The sequence below is a fragment of the Struthio camelus genome, chromosome 9, assembly GCF_040807025.1.
Source record: "Struthio camelus isolate bStrCam1 chromosome 9, bStrCam1.hap1, whole genome shotgun sequence".
Taxonomy (NCBI): domain Eukaryota; kingdom Metazoa; phylum Chordata; class Aves; order Struthioniformes; family Struthionidae; genus Struthio; species Struthio camelus.
Genome location: NC_090950.1, coordinates 29,049,355 through 29,069,334, shown reverse-complemented (window position 1 = coordinate 29,069,334; position 19,980 = coordinate 29,049,355). Strand labels below are relative to the sequence as shown.

The 19,980-nt window shown below is 37.9% G+C and overlaps 1 protein-coding gene across 16 annotated transcripts in view; it reads right to left on the bottom strand.

The window, feature by feature from the left end:
- Positions 1 to 18,583, bottom strand: part of ZBBX (zinc finger B-box domain containing) — a 29,348-nt gene extending 10,765 nt beyond the window's left edge. For 3 of the 16 annotated variants that reach the window (XM_068954395.1, XM_068954397.1, XM_068954396.1), the window contains exons 1-10: positions 18,378 to 18,583; positions 17,883 to 17,922; positions 13,745 to 13,832; positions 12,784 to 12,897; positions 11,237 to 11,330; positions 8,712 to 8,760; positions 8,480 to 8,589; positions 2,340 to 2,507; positions 1,678 to 1,846; positions 101 to 221 (exon numbers count right to left, since the gene is read on the bottom strand). In XM_068954395.1, the coding sequence (XP_068810496.1) occupies positions 101 to 221; positions 1,678 to 1,846; positions 2,340 to 2,507; positions 8,480 to 8,589; positions 8,712 to 8,760; positions 11,237 to 11,330; positions 12,784 to 12,897; positions 13,745 to 13,832; positions 17,883 to 17,922; positions 18,378 to 18,437 (1,013 nt within the window). In that variant the 5' untranslated portion in view covers positions 18,438 to 18,583. Of the gene's footprint in view, positions 1 to 100; positions 222 to 1,677; positions 1,847 to 2,339; positions 2,508 to 8,479; positions 8,590 to 8,711; positions 8,761 to 11,236; positions 11,331 to 12,783; positions 12,898 to 13,744; positions 13,833 to 14,612; positions 14,683 to 16,203; positions 16,323 to 16,345; positions 16,493 to 17,851; positions 17,923 to 18,190; positions 18,284 to 18,350 lie in introns of those variants that run through there. The other 13 variants (XM_068954398.1, XM_068954403.1, XM_068954400.1 and 10 more) reach the window with 12 other exon arrangements.
- Positions 18,584 to 19,980: the final 1,397 nt, after the last annotated feature.

Here is a 19,980-nt window from a genome sequence, read left to right as displayed (position 1 = left end):
TGATGTCCCTGAATTTTTTTAATACTCGACATATTATCAAGAGTTAATATTATAAAGTATTTCTCACTTCTGTCATTAGTACCAGCAATTTCAAGAATACCTTCTGTATTTCTTAAGCAAGAGTTTTTCCATGTAGCTCAGGCTGTCCTCCTTGAATTCAATTTGGATAGGTTCTTTTGTAACAGTAAGGCGGGTCTGTACCTCACAAACTCCCACAGTTTCTATTAAAATAAAAATTTTATATAACTATTCAGATTTTAAAGTTTCTATTAACTACATGATTTCTGAATGAATGCCAGATTAGCCTAGGTCTAGCTAGGTCTTTCCTTAATTCCAGAATTTAAAAGGCCAGCAATATTATACTACACTTAAAGACAAAAAAACACACATCTAGAAGCTTTGAACTATACAAAAAATAATTTAAGAACTACTACAGATTTACTGGATTCCGCTGGAAAAAAAATAATTGATAAATTGCCAGAACCTATTGGGGTGGCAGGTGACCCTGTTTGTGCAGGGGGGTTGGAGTAGACGATCTCCAGAGGTCCTTTCCAACCTCAACCGTTCTGTGAATCTGTTAGCCAACTTCTCCTTGTATGACTGAAACATCAGTAAACAAACAGTAGATTGTGAGATTCATGTAAAGATTCCACAGATAAGCAGTGACTTAAATAAGACTTTCTTGCATCTAATGATGTGTAACACGTTATTCCTCAGATGCATGTCACCTGTGCCATGCAAGACTTGATCAATTCAGAAAAATTTGGTTCCTGGATTTATGAGCTCTTAAAACTGGTATTTAACCAATACAGTCAGCAATGGGAATAGCCAGTAAAACCTCATTTGTTACAGTTTCTTTCATAAAGGAAGACGACTACATGCTGGAAGAAAACAGATTCCATGACTCCACAGATAAATCCTTACCATACCACAGGAGAAAAATATCAATATATTTTGGGTATGAAAAATACAGGAAAAAATGAAAGCCATCCATGGGTTAGAGGACAGACTAGATTGCACAAATCAGATAAGAGTTTTTTCATATTTTTTCATGCATACTTTAACTGATTGCATTTTTTCATTGGGACAGACAGAAATATTGAAAGCCTGTAAAAGGCTAACAGACAACAATACTTTGATATAACATGAGAAAACTTGAGGCACGTACATTTCTCATCTCAAATGAAAGGGGAGACTTTATGCCTTGACATTACTAGTCATTAAAGTCTTCTGTGCCACTGTTTGTCACAGGAAACTATAGGGACACAGATTGAACCAAAATCAGAGTTCAATACAAGAATCCTGATAAAACAGTAACCTGCCCGTTATTAAAAAGATTCTTACACCGGTAGGAGACTAGATTATAATACCTGAAAAAAATCCCTGGTAGAAATACAGCTTGTAGCAATTAAGAGTTTCATTAGACATTTTATCTTCTTATTAAAGTAATATGAATGGCAAGTTATCTAGTCTACTGTGCCAGCATACAGCTAGTATCACAATTTTACTTTCCAGTTGCATGGGGTGCAGCTAGAAAGTCACTAATGCCTGTTTCAGTTCAGATAGTAAGCTGCTAATATTCTACACATTAAGGTATTTCTTGTAAGAATGTGTATTACCCCTCAAAACGACTACTAATGCTTTTAAAGCGCAGTTAAAACAGAAGTAAATTCATACCTGATAGGACCTCACTGGAATTCAGTGCAGTTCTGCGATCACAATATCTACTTCTCCACTGAATCAGAGCTTCCTGAAACGACTGCGTAGATTCTTCCTCATTAAACGTACCATGTAGTAATAACCCACTCTCCTGATTTTCAAGGCCTGTCCAGATTGATTCCGAGGACTAAAAACAGTTCCACAAAATAATTAACACATCACTTCTGATTTTAATCCTCTCCCCAATTGTATACTATAGCAACAACATTTTTAGTATCAACTATGGAAATGCAGCACCCTGTCTTCTGGGCTTAGTTTAGCTACCCTGGAAATAATACCTCCCAATTTTTTGTGTGATCTTGCTAAAGACTAAATTTGCAAAGTTCTATCAAGGGCATACTAAGAAAAACAAAAGAAAAACAGAAGAGTCTGAATAAGCAGTCTGAATTAAGAGCATTTAGTTTATATGTTTTTAGTGGGCAGAAAGCACTAGCCACATAACTAGAGATATAGGCTATGTCACAGAAACATAAACAGGGGTCAATAGATTTTGTGCAAGACTGATGGCCCGATCCCTCATTTGGCACACTGGGGGAAAACTTAAAGGCTGCTCTGCCTAAGATGTCACAAATGTTTAAAAAATAAAGTTTTTATTTGTTTGTTTCTGAATTGCACACTACCTCACCACTGCCCACTGATGTTAGCAGAGATGAAGACTTGTCTGATGTGAGCTGATGCCTGTTATTTATTTTCTTCTGCTCAAGATTAATTTTTGATTCATCCAGATTTACTTCTTTGATGAACCGATGGGCAATTTCCAATTTTCCAACAGGTATACAGGCTTCCGTCTGTTAACGAAACATTATGAAACCATTCATTTATTGTAAACATAAACAAACTTCCCACTGAACAAAACCAAAAAAGCAGCAGAAGCAAGAGAACAGAGTGATAGTGACAAACACCCAATTCAGTATTTCGATAGTGCGTTTACATCTGCACTACACAGTGAGCATACAAGTGAAAATTCAGTAATTTGAATGTTCCATTTGGTGTGATACAAGACAATTTAAGTAAGGTGTTTTAAAGGATATGTCAGGTTGTGCACAAACTGATTTATAAGCAATGTAATTAACAAAGTTCAGTTTGACAATTCTGCTTAATGAAACTCTTCAGTACAGAGAGCTACATCTGTAACAGTCAACAAGAGGATCAACTAACTGGAATATCACTTCACACTTAGAAGTCAGTCTAGGAAAATCCAGATTACAAAGAACTAGATGAGTCCGAATTTGGCTGAAAATAGCTGCAGAACGAGAGCAACAGTTTTACACTGCTGCTTCACTGATTACAATTTACTTTAGAACAAAAGAAATCACTGCATAAATATAATATGGTTTGGTTTGTCAACTCTTGATTATCAAGCAAAAAAAAAACCCAAACATTTTACATTCATATCCTTCATATATATGGAGCAAGACCAGAAGGAAAGATTTAAAAAAAACAAAATCCTTTGGTTGAACATGTATTCCTACCACCAAAACACAGGAGCAGTGAAGAAACAAGCAAGAAGTGTAATCTGCAGGAGTCAAAGATGTCAGGCAATCATTGACACACTAGAGAATTCACTCGCTCACTCCTCCTTTCTAACTCCCTTTAGTCAACCCAGGGCCTTTGCAGTTGCTAGTGGGACATTAGATGGTATTTGTGAGATAAAAGTGAGTATGCAGAGAGACTGACTGCTTCAAACAGCAGTTACTTTTCCCATTTGATCTTCCCGATTCTTATACCACAATGTAGAATGAATAAAGGAAGAAGTTTTTCAATGTGAAAATGCATGCTTTGTCATGTCCCTCAATCACAATAGTCCATAGCCATTCATAACTGACAGCAATTCTTTTGTTCCCCTAGCACCATCAACATATTGCCAACACACAGAGATCACAGAAGCATATACTTAAAGAGAAACAGGAAAATCTCTCTGTAACAGCCTTACTCCTTGCTTGGCTCATCCCATCTCCTATGTTCCATGCAGCCAGAAGTACAACACAGCTAAAGATTGCGTTGATTTCTTTCTAACCACACGAAGGCTGGGGGGGAAATCTTAACCTTCCAGTGGAATTCAAGGAGAAGTTGCATCCCTGCTAAGGGGATAACTTCATTGTTCTCTCTGAGCAAACATAGTTGCACTAATGTACATGTCTTTTCGTACTTTGGCACATGGTATATAGCAGTTAACCAATATTGGGAAGACTGGTCCTGTGGTCCTTTATTTAGATAAAGTTTAGATAAACAACTTCAACATCTTCATTAACATTGTGCTCAACTGTTTCAAAAAAAGTCTAAGCAATAATTGCAAAGATGATCTTACAGAATGTTTGCAAAACTTCTTTTTTAAGCCTTATATTAAAGTTCCCAGCAACTGAACTCAGATGCTAATTCTCTCCCACTTCAATATCTAACCAAAAAGACAAATATGCCAGCTCCCAAGGCAGCAGCCAGGAACCGGATTTTGCAGGGGGAAGGGGACGGGGTAACAGGCAGAAGCAACATGACCCACCAACAAGAAAGTTGGGAAGCACTACTCTAGATTCTCACAACCAGACTGCTTGCTTGACGTTTTCTACATTATGCATAATTTTTCCAAAACCCTTTCCTTCCCACTCAGGCAGCTAAAATTCTAGATCGAGAATTACCTAATGTCACTACGACTGCAATATCCTTCCCCCTTTGAAAAATGGGGTCATAGTTACTGTTTTCTATTCCAAACGCTAAAGATCATCTTTCACGTCTCTCCACTTACCGCACTCTTTTGTTAGCTGCCTTTATTAACAGAGGCAACATCACTAAACTAGCTTCAGAGTAGAACTGGAAACAAGAGGGAAGATGACAAGTGATGGGAGGGAAAAAAAAAAAAAGTATTAAGATAGCTAAGATGGAATCCTGACTTAGATGAAATGAGCAGAGCACTCCATGATCCTCAGTTCAGATCCTTGTATTTTTCCACTGAACTGATGCATGACCTCTAATTCCCACAAATCAACTTCTAATGTCTCAGTCCAGGTTACCTCTAAAAATGAGATAAATGGGTTATCCTTTATAAAAATACATGGACTTAAGAGAAAAAGCACTACAATAATCAAGATTTGTGATTGCTGTCTTACTACTGTCACTACCTAGTTTTCAGTTCTAGATTTAAGTTTCAGTATCATCAATTCAAAAAACCCTGAACAACCTGGATTTAGACGTGCATGGCAAAGTATTTTTATATCCATGCAAAACAATTCACAGAAAAAAAAAGAACAAAACAAAACAACTTATATCCGAGTGTATAACACAGGCTAGCATGTCATCCCAAGAAGATGATTCACTGCTTGCTTTTGGCTACCCACAGGACGCTACGTACTGTTGTAACTCCTTTAAATTTTCACCTGAAGTTTTTCCATCAAATGATGTCATCTTTCAACTCATATAGTATAAGTAAAGATCATTCCATAAGTAAGCATCACTCCAGCAAGGATATATTTATCAGAACAACAGGTCTGACAATTTCCTGCGTTACTAAAAGCATTATATTTCCGGTAAGGAGGAATGAGATAATCAAATAAATTTTAGAGGAATAACAGAATGCCATATTCAGTGACAGGGTGAATCTTGACACTAAGTGACATCATCCAAAAGTATAATTTTTCTACATGAAAACCTCATTCACTAAAACCGAGATGGTTAGATTGACTAAACTCATTCAAGACACTATCTACGTATTCCATATTTACGATAGTTTTCATTCTCATGATGCAGCAACTTTGATTCCTTCCAATGACTGGGAAATAGGAATCTAAACATTTTTTCATAACTTATATAATTCCTGATATGGTTTCTCTTTGATTCATTATATCCAGCCATGAAACAGTCATAATTAACCTAGGAATGAAAGAAAGTGAAAAGAAGAATAATTATGAACATTTGAAAAGATAAAAAAGCAAAACTTGGCATTTATCAAAAAGCAAGCTTTGAAGACGCTCAGGAGGAAAGACATAAGGATTTTGTCCAAAAGACAAAATCCAAGTTATATGTACAATTTTGTTCAAAAGGGGTTGTTACAACCCATTTAAGAAATACAAACTCGAACAGTTTTTCTCATGTATAATGTTTGAGTGTAATACTTAAGCGTGCTACAGTAATTCTAGGCAGCAACTTTATTACATTAGTTATAAAATTTTTATTGTTTTATAACAGATACAAAGTTATACATTAAAAGCTGAATATTACTTTGTTGAACAAACACACAGCTTAAATCTCCACTGCACGTTTCACTTTCATCATAGTGAAGTAATTGGTTGTTTGTGAGTAATATCAAATTTAAGATAAAACAAACACAAAACCACACACACAGCCCCCACAAAGGAATGCTGATAGTTACATTTGACAGAAGAGACGGTTTTAAGTAGGAATTCAGACCTTCAAGTTTTCTTACGACTATATTTAAATTACAAACAAAGTATGGCCATCTTCAGTATGTACAATTTTCTTCTAAACTGTTTGACATCCAATAATTTGGAAGTTCCAAGCAATGCATCAATAACAACATTTCAAAGAGCGCTTGTAAAGTTTTTCGAAGTAGTGGCCTGTTACATTTTTCCAACTATGTAGCACTACCATTGGTTCAGATTATCTCACTTTTCCCTGAGGCATTCATAACAATAAAATTTATTAATGCACAAGACAGTATTTTTTCCACAGCTGTTCCATTGCCATATGTATATGCTAATTGCCCCTATGAGAACTTATTTTTTTAAATGAAAACAAACAAACAAAATCTACTGAATAAAAAAAGTCACATTTGATAGCACAGAAGTAATCTCTCTGTACCCAGTGTCCAAACTATGGCTTGCTACCCTTGCTCACTTTGCCCTGATCTTATTAGTTCTATTCATGTCATATTAGACTTTCTGGGATCAAGAACTAAGTAGCTACGCAGAAGCATAGCTCCATCTGAATTAAAAATATATATACAGTTTATTAACACATCAAAAAAATAACTATTTGTAGCCCACCTGCTACTTCAATGACTTAAGCCCAATATTAGAAAAGTGAAACAATAAACGTGGCAGAAATACACACAGAGAAAGGCATTGCTACGCAACAAGGAAGGCATTAAGGGGACGGACAGGTTCACATTTCCCAGGTTCTGCAAGGGGAGGCAGCGCAGATGGGGACCATCCTGGGGGGCTGTTGCACCCCCCGGCGGCACCCCAGTGAAGCCAGCCCCACAGCAGCATGCTCTGGGCACTTCCACGGACGAGGAGGAGAGGGGCTCAGCGTGTCACCCAGAATTATCACTGTGGTCAGTTTCCTTGGGACATTTCTTCCACTTTTTGGAAGTAAATGCTGATGAAAGACTGCTGCTGCTCAACTGATTGCATAGAATATTAATCATAGTAGTTTTGCCAAAACTAGATACTGCCCATATGAAAACATGGATTTATGCTACTGACAGGACAGCATATAGAAAGCCCACCGGGGGGGGGGGAGGGGGGGATATGACACCCAGCCCCCCCCCCCCACAACCTACAATTTGCACTGTTAGATTTTCAGCTCTACTACAGAAACAAGACATTAATTCTTAGGTGAGTACTAATCAAACAAAATGTCAGAAGACAAAAAAACAAAAAAAAAGAAAATCCAGGTGGCTCTAATGCCAGGTAATCTTCACAGAATTTAAAATTCACAGGTTTTTTCCAAAGGACAAGAGGCACCGCTCCCTCCCCCAATTAAAAATTGTTCCATTTATTTTAACAGTTAACAGCTGCAACCACCTTAGTCTGCCATAAAAGCAATACAAAAATACCATGGCATGTACATTTGGTTCGGTGGGGCAAGGGGACACCCAAAGGGCACATGCTACTTTTTTTTTTTTAAAAAGATAAAAACATTGTTTTACTTCTTCAGCAACAGTACTACTCTGTTCACACAAACACTACTTGAAAAGTCTAAGAGTAACGGGCTGTTTTAGATATGCTAGAAGATAGGTTTCCTATTTACACTTGCTAAAAGGCAAGCTATCTCTACTAAATATAAGTCATCTTGTAGTTGATAACACTAATTCTCACTGTAACATATCCAGCAACTATCAGTTCAGAAAGAATACTTAGAATTAAATCGTGCCATGGTGCTTATCAAATTATTTAAGATCAGAACCATGCAACCATATAGCTTATTTTCATAATACAGTGTTGTCTTTTAGTTAAAGAAGACATCAGTCTCCAGCCACATACACATGCTGGGAAAATTTTAAAAAGCTTAAAAAAACTCCCTGTTAAAGAACTGATAACAGGGTCATTTATCCTTTTCCTTGCCAGTCAGGGAGATCAGCATATAAAACCTTCCTTTACTTTATGCTCACTAAGTAGAGTTATCACAGAGGGCAATGCTAGAATTAAAATGCACATAGTCCTGTAAAAACCAAAAAAAGTAAACATATTTTGAGAGACAGGAGAGAGAGTAAAAATTCCAACAAGACAAGACATTTAAAGTAGGATTAAATTCATCACAAATATACAAAAAAAACTCAGACAAAAAGAAAAATTATCTACACAACAGGCTGATGGTGAAGGTTGATAAACTGAATTCCAGGCCAGATGACTTGGCTCTTCTAGGCTACACACAGCTTACAGTTTCAAAAAATACGAAGTAATTCATTTGACTAAGCTTACAGTTTCAAAAAATATGAAGTAATTAATTTGACTACATATTATAAAGCTACTACACATATATATGTATATTATTTTGCTATATAGTAACTTTTTAATAATTTACTCACCAGTAATGCATTGTTTGTTTCACATTTTCCACATAGCATTCCCTTCATTTCAGAAGTTTCATAAGCTACAGCATTTGCCATTTCACACTTAAATGACTGTTCCATTGGCTCTAGAAAAGAAAGCAGCACCCCATTCTTTCACTGGCTTCTTTATCACTTAACTGTAGCAACTTCCAAAACAATTATTCTATCAGAAGTTGGTGAGTTCTTTAGTTAATAAAGATGTCTTTACCTCTAATCTGTTCTTTGAGTATTTTCAGTTTCACTTTTCCTGAAGAAACCTGTACAGAAAAATATTTTTATAAGTACTAAGCTACTGGAGTATGAATATTAAAATTAAGTGTAAGGTGGTAATAAAAATGAATACAACTTCGTAAATATTAAAATGCTAGTGTTTATAGGAAAAGAGCTAGACATGTTTGTAAAGAGTCACTGTCGTGAACAATAAATAGTTTTCTAAATATGTGACCCATCCTTCCCCACCAAAAAAAAAAAAAAAAAAAAAGACTTTCCACCATGAACCCCTGCCAATGCAATAACACCACCTTTATTTGCTTAGCCGGAGAGGCAGCAAGGATCTTCCCCAAGCACAGACATGTAGGGCTGTGGAAATTTCATAACCACAGTGACCTAAATTGAGCCAGTGAGGTCTACTGCACAGAATTAAAAGGCAGCTGCACAGACATCTCCCTGGGGCATTTGTTTGGGCATCTGCTTCCTTTCACTACCCTTTCAGGATCTAGCACCTCCAATGACTGGTCATTTCCAGCATTTTTGCTCCTGAATTTTTCCCTCCAAGCAGATAAAAGTCTACATTGCAACCTCACTTCTCTTCTCTTGCAGGCATTTTAATTTTGCCCCTTTGAAAATTCTGCCCTATGCATCATCTCCTTAGCCATCACAGCTGTAATCTGAAGTAGCAAAAGCTCTGAGTAGCTTATCTTAGAGAAGGGAAAAGAGAAAGAGGTAGGCTGAAGAAAAAAAAAAATTCTTTCATTCTGACCCTCTTTCTTCTGCTCGCAGCCAAGTAGGCAATTTTATTGAAGTTGAGGGTGTTGGATGAGAAGACCTTTGCAGGTCTTTGCAAACCCCTATGTCTTCAAAAGACTTCAAACAGCAATTGCTACGGCCTAGTCTGAAGTTATCAGTGTCTGGTTCCCCTTTTAGGCTTATATTTATCTCAGCCAGCTTCAAACAATCTTTCTTAATTAACAGCTATCTCAACATATATAGCACAGTTTCCCCCCCGGAAAAAAAAAAAAAAAAAGAGAGCCCTCTCCGTTATGTCCCATTCAGTCCAATCTGTACGCATCTCCAGATATTTCCTCTTTCCTTTAGCAGACATTGGCATATCTAAGTTGAATCAGTTTTGATTTTGAGAACCCCTGTAGGTCTTTCATTCTTAATAACGCAGAGAAGGAGTAAAGAATGTCAGTTCTGTTATTGCAACCACTATTTTGAACACACTCATGAACACTACCTATTCATGGATATACCCAGTGCTTGCTTCCATGATAGTAAAGCCTCAAGGACAGAAGCCCATGTTATCACAGTAAAGAATTTATTTTACCAGAGAATGAAATATTAAAAGTAGGTTACTACAGTCGGAAGTGATAATGCTCCCTACAAGGCCCACCCTTAAGCTAATTAAAATTTAGTCAGTTTTTACCTATCTCAGCTCAAGGTTTCTCAAGACATGCCTGCTCTACACTTAAGATTTTTGGAAAGTTGCCCTAGTCATTTCCAAAAGGAGATAAGGGGGAAAATACCATGTTTCGCACATAAATTATTGAAAGGTGTATTTTCTTATCAGGAAAGATCTACACGCTTCCCTATTTTACAAAAAATGCCTTACAGAACAAGAGTCCATTCCCAAACCTAAGGTGTGAGCCTTACTCTATTCACATTTTAGAACCTTGTGCGATTTGCATTTTAAAACACTCAGAGTCCAATCTCAGCTGGAATTTGTCTAATAGAATGCTTCAAAGGTCTGCTTAACCTGCGCTTGACCTATTAGCATCAGCCTTCATGGGATGAAAGTACGGCCTTCCCAGCTACTGTGGGCCACATGACAAGAGACTCTCTGCTTATGCTCTCAGTCTCCTTCTGTACTTACTGAGAGTAAAGAAATGCAGAAGCATCATGGGGTAAGATTATTGGACATGCAGAAGCAGTAAAACACAATGCTGAAGAGAAACCTGCAGATGCCAGAGAACAAACCGCAGAGAGAGACGGGAGTTCTACTGTGAAGACAGACACTGTCATGCAATGACTGAGTTAACGCATCAATGAGTTAGAGAAGAAATTTGAAGTCTAATATTTTTAAACTTGGTGTATGTTTCACATACGTTATAGCTATGGAGATGGCAAACTTGTACTCAAAGCTACACAAGAAGCCTGGTACTTCAGATCCATAGTGGGCATTAGACAAGGCCAAATTAATTTGAAAGACAGACTCCTGAAGACTTCTATCAGCACCAAATTAGACTTACCATACTAACCTTACAGAAGCAATGAAAGTTTGCTTTTAGCTATTGCAAGTAGAAAACAACAAATCTCCAATCAAAATTTGATGTTCCTCTAGCTCAAATGGAAACAAGCTTGGCACGGAAAAAAAAAAAGCAATCTTCAATTCTATTCAGAATTTGCTTATCCTTTTATTTTTATAGTATTTAAATTTGGCATATTCAATAGAATAAATCTTCCAAATCTTGTTTTTAAATAGCATTATCTGCAAATATACTGATAGTTTCTTACCTTACTATTGTTTTTTTGGTTCTGTGACAAAACTCGAGCTTGGATGGTCATTGGTCCTGCCTGTCCACATCTCCAGTGATAAGCCCTTGATTTCCTAGGAAACAACACCAAGAAGCAGTTTACTAATCATATGTCATGTGTCTTCTGTAAGCATGAGTGGGAGAAGCATGTAGGTTTTCCTTCAGGTTTTTAATTAAGAATGAAATACTACAGAAATAAACTTGTACGATCACCAACTCTCCAAAACACAAACCCCTCCCCTCCCTTCAATTGTTATCCCTTTGAGTCTACTTGCCTAGGAGTTAAAGCATTAGACTTAAAGTGTTTGTTTTTCAAGTTTTGAAAATGGTATGAATTTTTAGACATATGAAAATCCCATCAGTTCTTCCAAAACCAATCTTGAGAATAAAAACATAACAAATGGATTTAAAAAAAAAAAAATCTTGATTACCCCAATTTACCCTAGGGCATTCATCCAGCATAGCTAATATGCCCATCTTTTACCATGCTAGGTGCATATACACACCTACAATACAGATTTTAGTGAACAACAGATTTGATAGTGACTACTATGATTGACATGGAAGACAGCAGGGAAGAATTTCAGACCAAGCAAGATTAGAGTCAATTACAGCTTTAACACACTTGCACAAAGATTAGCAGACTCCGTAGCTCATGCCATCCATTGGCTATAACAGTGAAAGCTACTTTGAGTAAAAATAAAAACAAAAGCAGGGCGCAGGGTGGCCAGGGAACAGGGAGCAGGGGAGGCTCAAGTAAAAAATTACAGAGGTGCAACTGGTAGGCCTTTACTGTTACCAAGGCTAAGGCACTAAGGTACACAAGGCACAATGCAACAGCACTTATCGCCAGTAACAAAGTATGTTAGACATATATATGCAAATATATATGTAAGACAAATACAAAGAAATAGAAGTAGGGATTGCAGGTATTTGCTAATATACAGACCAAGCCAGCAGCAGAGCAGAGATCAAAACTTCCAGCCTAGCACTTGCTTCATTACATTATGCTTACTTTGAGCCGTTTTTCCTATCATGCAAAAAAAATAAAATAAAAAAATAAAACAGTCTTTCTGAAAAGCTACAGAGGCATGCAAAACAGGATTAAAGCACTAGCAAGACAAGCATCCTCTTCAGAAACAGAAATTAGACTGAAATAGTGCAAGAGACATGGCATTTTGTCTCCTGCTTTAAATCTAGGATTGCAAATCCTATGGGATAAAAAGGGAAAGAGGTGAGAACAGAAGAGGTAATAAATGAGGAAGGAAAAAAAAAATCTCTGCCTCTAAAGGGATATTCCTGCCCAAAATGATTTGCCAGTTTAGTTCTTCAAAAAAAAAAAACAAAAAAACAAGATTTCACATTTGAGTATAAAAAAAAGCCACAGAACAACAAGTTTATCATTGGGCAGGCTGAGGGAATAAAGATTGGAGAGAGGAGACTAAACAACTGAATTCTAAACTTGGTGGGGCGCGGGGACACACCATGTCTCATTGAATTCCTTATTTAAATAGAAGTGTCACGTACTTTCTCTCTTCTTTTTCTCTATTCATGTTTGATTGTAGTTGCCGTAATTTCTTCTCCATCTCCTTGTTTTCTAGTTCTAACTGTACTTTCTCCAACTGCAACTCTCTGACATTTCTGGAGTAAAATATGTATTAGAAGTTACATGAAAGAAAATAAGATACCTGAAAAGGTATAAAGCAGCAACACAAAAAACATTGAGAAATCTGTCAGGAAAGGCAGGTCACCCTTCTATCTCTCAGCAGGACTGAAATACACGCTCCAAAAATGGAGGGCAGGTGAGGTGCCTCTGTGCACCAAAGAATAACTCACAGAGCAGTCTGCTGAACCAGTAAGTACTCAGAGGATTTGGAGACTCTGCTCCAGTCTTTCTAGTAAAGATAAAATATATGAGAGGCCTGAGGAAGGTCATCTGTCTGCTGCAGAAAGACAAAAGGCCCTTCAAGACAGGCTCTGGCGAAAGAAGAACTTGCTCCTGTTCTGACTGGGACCTCTACAGCTCAGCTGCCTGCCAACTTGCATGCCCTCATGATATAGCCATAAGGACAAAAAGATTATATAGCAAAACACAGGCTACTATAAAGATATCTTGGATTTATGGTTTGTTTGGGATTTTTTTTTTTTGGATAGCAATATGGCTCTTCCAATATAAGCTTTAGAGTGGCCAAAGGAAAACTGATTTGTTGGTTAACTACATTAAAATAAACTATGAAACAGCTTAGTATTTTTGTTTTGCAAAGTATAATTAGATATACAGAGTCATAAAACCTGTAACTTACCTCAGAAAGTAGATTAAAGCCTAAGAAAGGCTTAAGGATAAAAGCTTAGAGAAAATACTAGAAAAGAAACGTATTATGATTATTCTTGCTCTTATGCAAGTAAGTTCTTCTACTTAATGTTGCATTACAGCTTATTAAAAATGTTGAAACAATATCTCTATCATAGTCAGAGAAAATGCACTTACTTAGCTTTTAATTTCACTGAGGTTCCAGTTTTTGAACCTGGGAGTACTACAAAGTCATTGATGTTCATGATGTCTAGAATAATCTCTTCTAAAAAAGAAAATGAGAATAATCTACAGTTAGCAACCTGTTCAAATGGGAATTTGATTGAAATTAAAACAGCAAAAACTCATTACAAAGCCAAAAAAAATTAATGTGTGGAAAGAGAAACGGAAAGCAGAAATTGTTTATATGAAAGAGCAATAAAAATGCTAAAGCAAATTTAAATTAAATACAACTGGGAGGAAAAAAAACACCTTATTACATTGATGACATCAAGGGAAAGATTTAGTTGTCTGTTTCATTTAGGCAATTCCCTCAAGTTCAAGGAAGTTTGCTTATATTAACAAAATGCATCTTTCTTGAACCAGACCCACAGGAAGCACGAAGGATAAAATAATACTCAATAACAAAGGCTATAAAGTCAAAGGAAAACCACTGTGAATGGTTTGGGAAGATAAATATCGTGCATCATACACAAATCCATATAAAACAACGTGATAACTCATATAGCAGACAGACTTATCCCATACTTTAAAAAATCCAGAGACAATTTTAGAAGTATTAGGTATTTTGGAGACAATTTTTTTCCATTCCAGTTGTAAAATACTTTTCCAACAACCAAGTTAACATAGTACAGAGTTCAAACTGAAGCTTATCATCCATATGCTGCGCTAGAATGTTTGCAGTACAACTAGTACAGAGTCAGGAAGGTTGCTAGAAGAAACGTGCCAACACTCAATTTCAAGCATAGTGCCAGAGCTGAGCTTTCATTTGTGCTGCACAGATGCCTTTTGAAAAGAAAAAAGGCATTAAAGTCCAGAGACTTACAGCTGACAGGCCGTTTGGAAACTGCTCTTCAACTCTTGGTTACCAGAATCTAGCTGAGAGCAGTACCTAACTGAAATAACGTGGACAAGCTTAGTATGTTTAACACATAAGTGAGCTCAAGAGCAAAAGCTGAACTGTCCAGTCACACATACACTTGAAAATAACAATTAGTACAGTTAATTAGTTACATATCTAAACAATACCTTCATCCATGAAACAAAACGTGTCAATAATATATTACAAACTCATTTAAAACTTCTACTGTGGCAGAAAAACCTAAAAGAAGTGACATTTCAGTGCTCAGAAGTGTAGCACGCGTGCACAAAACATTCCTATTGTGGCTGGAAAAAATAAACACTCTATGCCTTATCATTTCAAAACAATTATTTCTTTATCAGATTCGAAGATGTAACAAGATTCTATTATCTCAGAACAGACAAAGATTCTTCTGTTGGGGAATGTGTTTGTGCTAGCACGACTAGAGCATCTAGGCAGAGAAGGATAACACTGGTTTTGATTCAACCTGAAGACTGGTGAAAAGTAAAAACTGACATAAATGACTGAGGCCAACTTACAATGCTCCAAGAGGGAAAAATATATATGTAATTTAAAAAAAAGGTGTTTTTTTTTTTTTAATCAAAATGAGATAAAACTTTAACACATTCCATTGTAAGCAAACATTTAAAGAAGTAATTTAAGTTAGTTTTAGAAGGTTGCGTACACTGAGATAAAACCATCCACAAAGTGGAAGCAGAATATAACAATATTGGGTAAAAAAAAAAATCCTTTATTAAAACCAAAATTGAATTCCTGGACTAAACTAAGCTTACTATACAAATTAGGTTTACAGACTGAATCAAATGAACACATTTTGAAGGCACTAAAGTTTGTTTTTCCAGCATAAATAGAAGATGAAGTGCATATTTTTTCCTTTTCTCATATAGGTCTGTATCAGTTTCATAACCATTATGTTATAGAGCACTTAATCAATACAGAATTTTATTCAAAATCTGTTATCAGTTCATTGAATGCAATTAGGAAAGTTTATTCTCAATTAGATTGTTTATCAAGTCGTACATTATCAGCCATTTCCTTATATTAGAAAGACAAAGAGATTATATATGTGAATCATACCACTTTTATTATTTTCTTTTATGAACGTCACTAATGAACTACTCATCACTGTACGTACACAGATCTTTTTATCCCCATGCAATTAATTACACAAGGCAGAAACAGAGTTCTTAGCAATGGGACTACTTCCAACAGTAATTTACACAGAGTTTCCAAACTATTTTCCTTAACTTTCAGAGGTGACTTTTAGACAAGACAACTGCAGGTCTCCATCAGACTATGTTAAATGGCTGTTTCGTACACGGTGAGAAGCATTAAGTTATTTAAATAGGTTATAGGTGATCAAAAGTTTAAATTGTTCTGAGAAAATATATGAATTCGTTTTTTTAAGAACCAAATATAGTCAATTGTAATGGCAAGCATTAACTCCTTTTTATAAGAACAGCTGTTAAGCAAACATCAACTATGAGACTGTTATATTCAAAGTTAAGTGTACACAACTTGGGAAAATACACACCCTTGGCTTGCAAAGCTTGTAAGCAGCTTGTAAGCTTGAGCAATCATGAGAAAGACTGTCAAAGACTGCTGAAAAAACCTGCCAAAAATAAGTATTAACACGGCAAACCCAGCCTCTGATTTCCCAAAAACAAATTCAATACCTGTAAGCAGGGTTGTTTATTTAAATACAGATAGGAGTTCCCTTTCTATGGGCACTTGTTGTTTATCTGTGAATCGGATCCCTTTTTTCTTTCTATGCTACATGACGCTATTCCAGTGAGGCAGAGAGCAAAGCAACTTCATCGACACTAAATACATAAACAAACAAATCAAGCATTAATTATCCACATCATTTCCACCTGCCATTTTGTGCCCAACTTCATCATTGTAGCAGATTCCGCTGTGCTGCTGGTGCATATATAGGGCAAATGAACAAAAATAGAACTGGTGTTTCCGTTAATTGAAATGTAAGTCAATATAAGTTTTAAGTCAGTACAGCTAAATGACCACAACACAGAATGGTTTAGGCTGGGAAGGACCTCTGGAGATCATCTAGTCCAACCTCCCTGCTCAAGCAGGGTCCTCTAGAGCATATTTCCCAGGAGCAGGGTCCTCTGGACGGTCCATCTACCCTCTACCTCAGGTTAGCTCACATTTGTTCCTAGTCAATTTAAAGATAGCCTTATAACGTAAGGACAACTAGAGACAGCTGTAGTTTATTTTAACTCCTGAAGTTTGAAATAAAGCAGGCTAAATTCCTACACCTTTCTCACATCAATAAACCCATAAAAACCAAAGGGAAACGATAGCACATGTAATAACTTGCACCCAATTATTATAATCATGAACACAGATTTTATGCTAGACTGAGTCCCTAGCCACTTAGCATAACTTCAAACCCAACTACTCTTCATTTACTTTAAAGAATTGTTAGCGTAATTAAGAATGTCCCTAGCACTGCTCTTCAAAACAGCCTTTTCCCGTTAGTTATTATTACTGTATCAACTGAGACTTTTGGCTCTCCCATAATGCTTTTTATTACTTCACTAATTAGTTTAAGTAAAATTAAAAAAAAAAAGTAAACCTTTTGATTATCTTGTAAATCCAACAGTCAGGTATAGCAATGTAATCTTAGTCTCTCATGGCCAGCTCATACTCCCTAGGCCATAACATCAATGATGCCACTTGCTTCAAATTTCACTTTTTTTTTTTCAAATACAAGTTATCACTTTAACTGTTTGACACTAAAATATACACAAAATAAGGTCATGACAACATGTACTAAAACATCTAAACAATATTTTCCCTAAGTTATTTCCCCATACTCAGCAAGTCTGTCACACATTTGAAGGACGTGTTGTCACACTGATTCTGACAAGTCAGCACCTATTTTCGTCAGTTGCGTATGTTTACTGTTTAACCGAATCCTATGATTTCAGCTGCGTTTTAAGGAGTAACTTCAAATAATAAAGACGCTGACAGAATGGTCTCTCTCCATGCAGTCACAAGTTACCAAGTAGCTTGTATGAGGTACGTGCCTGAGCTTTAGCGTTACTTAGCTACAGCATTTCCCCTGCAAACTCCCGCAAGAGTAAGCTCTGCAAGTGAAGGAGGAAGCAGCAGGGGAAAAAAAAGTGATCAATAAAAGCAACAAAGTCGGTACTTGCCATCAGCGCTTGTATCAAACTCTGGTCTCACCTAAGCAAGGCTTATAGACTTCAATCAGTCCAAATGACAACTGTAGAAAGATACAAGACCATAAGGGAAGACAAAAGATGTATTTTAATAAAAAAAAAAAAAAAGGAAAAAAAATACTATCAACGTAGTGGATGCTCTTTCCCCCCCCCCCTTTCTTTTTTTTAAATTATAGGTGGCTCTGCTTTCAAGAAGACCAACGAGAGGTAGGAAAGCCAAGGAAAGAAGGAGGAAACGGTCTAGAACGGTAGCCTAAAATCAGACAGGGGAGAGGGGGAAAAAAAGCGTAGAGGAAGAACACAAAGGCAAACCGTTCGGTGCACTGCAAGGGGGGCCCCCCGGGGGCCCCCCACCTCCCGCCTCTCCCTGAGGCAGCCGCCGGCCTAAACACGAGCCTTCGCCTCGGGGGGGGGCCCTCGGGGGGGGCCCGCGGAGGGGGCCGCGCCCCGACCTCCCCCACTCCCGCCTCACCGCCGCGGCCTGCGCCGGGCCCCTCACCCTGCCGCTGCCGCCGCCCGCGGTTCCCATGGCAACAGCGCCACCACCGCCGCGCTGCATCACGGGCACGCGGCGGGAAGGAGCAGGTGAGGAGCCGGCGAGTCCATTTGACACCGCGGAGGAGGGGGCGGGCGCGGGGAGAGCTTATTCCACCCCGCGGGGGCGGCTTGTCCCGGCTTGCCTGCCCGCTCGAGCCCAGAGCCGCCGTCGCTGCCGCCTGCGGGGCCTTTGCGGGCCCTCGCGGCCGCCGTCGCGCCCCGTCTCCGCTGCGGCGCGCGGGAGGCGGGAGGCGTCCCGCTGGCGACGCGCCATTTTGATTCGTCCGCTGACGCCTCGTGGGGCTTCCTTGCGCGGGTTTCCCCACAGTCGCCGCAAAGGCTTTTATTCAGTGGAAATGAAAATTTGTGGGTAGTGTGCTTATGCTATTGTGTGGGGCATATCTTTCTATCTGTCAGCTGTCTAAAGACAGAGAGGAATCACACAGTTGATGGCCAAATCCCAAAATAGTATTGGCAACGCTATGCGTGTGTTAAGTGCCCTACTGCATGCGGAAGGTGTAGGGGATGTCCTGAGGGTCCTGGCAACAGCGGATGAATTGATCTCTCAAATTGATCGAGTTTTTCCCTTGGTCAGGGACAGTGCTCCTGTAGTTGAGGCCCACCCAGTAATAGAGTAATAGATGAGTTGCTGTTAGCTCGGATTCATCTGCTCAGTTAATACACCGACTTGGTACGTAGCTGTGCCCCACCTGTCCCCGACATCCATGCTGTTTGAGTCTTTCCACCTCATTTCAACCTTTATTCTCTGAACTGCAACAAAATATATCTCTTTGTATTTGGGCTTGTCAGTGTTTTCTTTCTAAATTAGTATTTAGTCGGAATTTATAATCTCTGGAGGAACGATTATACTCCTGATTTAGTTCCATGCTTTAAGCAGCTAAATCTAAATCAACTTAGCTGACTGCAAGGAGGCTTCTAATAGCTTTTTATACAAGTTATCCCATTACCCACTGCTAACGCTAATCTTAAGAGGTCCTCAGGACCTGGAGAGCTTAAGGGCTTGCTTGTGACATTTAACTTTGCTGAAAAGCTCTATCTCTGCACACCCCATGGGTGCACACAGAAATCCAGTTGTGTCAACATAACTTCTTGAAAATTTCAGATTAGAATTTATATAACTGCCAGTACGCCCCAAACTATTCCCTCACATGATACCTGTAATGCATGGCAGGATAATAATTTTTTAATCAATCCTATTTCCCCATTTCTTTGCTTTAAGTCTGGCCCTTCCAATTTTGCTGGCTAGACCATTATTTATAATTGATGTTCCTTTAGGGGAAAAAAAGTCTTTACAGAAAAGCTGGCATTTCAGGAAAAAGCTCTCCATTTATGATCCAAGCCAAGCTTTAATATGTGCAAATTACTATCTGTTTGAAATTTATGCAATGAGCTGTACTTCATTTGGAAAATTTGCATTTGTCCCATATGTATTCAAGCTAGGAGGCGCGAAATAAGTTACATGGTTTTTCTTGACTATATAATCTGTCTGGCAGTAATTTCCTTCATCATTGTGGTTACAGTGCAGTTTTCAAAATTTTACCCTG